Source organism: Meleagris gallopavo, unplaced genomic scaffold, assembly GCF_000146605.3.
Source record: "Meleagris gallopavo isolate NT-WF06-2002-E0010 breed Aviagen turkey brand Nicholas breeding stock unplaced genomic scaffold, Turkey_5.1 ChrUn_random_7180001881244, whole genome shotgun sequence".
Lineage (NCBI taxonomy): Eukaryota > Metazoa > Chordata > Aves > Galliformes > Phasianidae > Meleagris > Meleagris gallopavo.
Window position 1 is genome coordinate 25,438 of NW_011145425.1, and position 2,832 is coordinate 28,269.

Genomic DNA, 2,832 nt, shown 5'->3' on the forward strand with positions numbered 1-2,832 from the left:
CAGCGGGGTCGCCTGGCCGAGAGCGTGTGCAGGAAGCGCTGGGATGTGGGGGACACAAACCAAATGGGGCTGGGGGGCTCCTCACGTCACCCTGGGGCTGAGTGGGGTGATGATGAGGAGGGGGTGTGGGGGGTTGGATGCTGCGGGGGGGGGGTCCCCGTCCCCGGGGTCAGTGGCTCTCATTCTTGATGACGATCTCCACACCATGCTGGCGGAGCTGCGCCCGGAGCATCAGGTTCTTGTTCTTCAGCTCCTCCACCTGATGGGGTTGGGGGGGGAGTGAGGTTGTGGGGCCCCATTCTGATCATGAGAACCCCCCCTCCCATCCCCCTGGCACTCACCTGCTGCCGTAAGACCTCGTTGTCCATCTGGAGCTGGTCCAGGCCCTGCAGCTCCTCAGAGAGGCGGTGGTTGCTCTGCCGCAGCTCCTGGATGTAGTCGCAGGCTTTGGAGAGGATTCCCCCTTTGCTCTGTGGGGTTGGTTTGGGGGGGGGAGGGGGGGTGAGAGGGGCGATGGGACACCAGGAAGGGGCAGCAGCCACCACACTCCCAGATCTCGCGTCCCCACCCCATGGATCTGGCAAACAAGTGTGGCCCCGTGGATGGGGGACCCCAACGGATGTGGGACCCCAACAACATGGGATGCCACAGATGTGGGACCCCCAGGATTCAGGATCCCATAGATGCAGGACCCCATGGATACAGGACTCCAATGAAGTAGATCCCAGGGATGGGGGACGCCAATGAAGCGTGATCCCATGGATGTGAGATCGCATAGATATTGGGATCCTATTGGGATCCCCTGACATAGGATGCCATAGATGTGGGATCTCCATGATTCAAGATCCTATAGATCCAGGACCCCCAATAAAATGGGATCCCATGGATGGGGGATCCCACTGGGTAAGACCTCCTGTATGTGGGACCTCAATGATACGGGGTCCCAATGGATAGGGGACTCCAATGATACAGGACCCCAAAGGATAGGGGATCCCATAAACGCACAACCCCAAAGAAGACAGGACCCCAACAGATATGGGATCCCATAAATGCGTAACCCTATAGATGGAGGACTCCAAGATCCCAGCAACACAGGATGAAATAGATGCAGCACCCCAGTGATACAGGATCCCATTGAGATGGGATCGCATAGATATGGGACCCCAACGGATTTGAGATCTCCTGGATGTTGGACCCCAGCAATATGGGATCACAATGGATGCTTGACACCAGTGATACAGGATCCCAACAGATATGAGATCTCATAAATGCTCAACCCCAATGGATATGAGATCCCTTAGATGTGTGATCCCATAGATGGGGGACTCCAACAGACGCAGGATCCCCACAACACAGGATAAAATAGATGCAGTACCCCAATGATGCAGGATCCTGTGGATGTGGGATCCCATTGATGCAGGACCCCAATGGACACCAAACCCTAATGGACGCGGGACCCCAGTGAAGTGGGACCCCACAGATCAGGGACCCCTACGGATTTGAGGCCTCGTGGACACAGGACCACAGATGGACGCTGGACGCTACTGATACAAGAGCCCACAGATCAACCCCAAAGCATATGCGACCCCAACGAATATGAGATCCTATAAATGCTCAACTACAATGGACACGGGACCTCATAGATGCTTGACCCTATTCTCCATCCCACAGACCGTCCCAGCCCCACGTCCCCTCTGCACCCCCTCATCCCCCTTCCCCCCACCCCCTACCTGCCCCGACTTGGTGTTCTCCATGGAGCAGTCGGGGATGATCTTGGAGAGCTGCACGATCCAGTTGTTGATTTTGTCCCGGCGCCGGCGCTCCACTGCAAGCAGAGGGGACAGGGACATCAGCACCCTCGCTGCGGACAAAGCCAGGACCCCCAAACCCACAGATCCTTTTGGGGCTCTCTGTCCCCCTCCTGCCTGCCTGGGATCCCATAACGGTACCTTCGTTGTGCTGTGCCCGACGCTTCTCATCCCGGGTCGCCCGCGGCGCCTCTGCTTTTCTGCAGGGAGAACAGCAGGGTCAGTGCTGGCCCCCACACCATGCCCCATGGAATTGGCCCAATGGAAACACCTCCCTCCCCCTCAGCGTGCCCCCCTTGGTGGGGCTGGTACTCACGGGGAGTAGGGATGGGCACGGGGGGCGATGGAGCGCTGCGTCCCACCTTGCAGGACCTCCTGGGGGGACATCATCACGAAGAATTGCCCTGAATGGACCCAAAATGAGCAGTGGGGTCACGCATGGGGTGCAGTGCCGCGTCTCGCAGCGAGGACCTGCGGTGCCAGCTGGCCCTGTCCCCACCCCCATCACTGTCCTGTCCCCATCCTTGTCTCCATTTCTTCCCACCAGTAACCCCACCCGTCCCTGTCCCCACCTTCATTCTCATATCTTCATTCCAATCTCCATCCTACCGCCCATGCCCTTCTCCTTGCCCCTATCTCCACCTCAATCCTCATCCCAAACCACGTCCCCATGTCCTTGTCCCCATCCCTATCCCCACGTCCATCTCCATCCACATCCCCACATTCCCACCTCAATCTCATCCACACCTCCAGGTCCCCACGTTCACCTCCATGCTTGTCCTATCCCCACCCATCCCCATTCTTGTCCCAATCTCCATCCCCACCTTTATCCCCATCCCCATCCCTGTCTCCACCTCCATCCATGTCCTGTATCTCCTCTCTTGTCCCCACCCTCATTCCAATCTTTATCTCCATCCCTTTCCCCATCTTTCTCCATCCCCATCCCCCATCCCCACCCATCCTCTCCTCAACTCCTGTCCCAACCTCTATCCCACCCGTCCCCCTCCCAACCCCCATCCTCATC

The 2,832-nt window shown here is 58.2% G+C and overlaps 2 protein-coding genes across 2 annotated transcripts in view; both read right to left on the reverse strand.

Annotated features, from left to right (window-relative positions):
- Positions 1–2,832, reverse strand: part of LOC104916296 (rho GTPase-activating protein 30-like) — a 14,958-nt gene that overhangs the window by 1,078 nt on the left and 11,048 nt on the right. The window lies entirely within an intron of this gene.
- Positions 7–2,832, reverse strand: part of USF1 (upstream transcription factor 1) — a 5,654-nt gene continuing 2,828 nt past the window's right edge. Inside the window, exons 4-8 of the mRNA XM_031557625.1 lie at positions 2,125–2,180; positions 1,950–2,008; positions 1,731–1,825; positions 342–470; positions 7–259 (exon numbers count right to left, since the gene is read on the reverse strand). Of these exons, the coding sequence (XP_031413485.1) occupies positions 170–259; positions 342–470; positions 1,731–1,825; positions 1,950–2,008; positions 2,125–2,180 (429 nt within the window). The 3' untranslated portion in view covers positions 7–169. The remainder of the gene's footprint in view (positions 260–341; positions 471–1,730; positions 1,826–1,949; positions 2,009–2,124; positions 2,181–2,832) is intronic.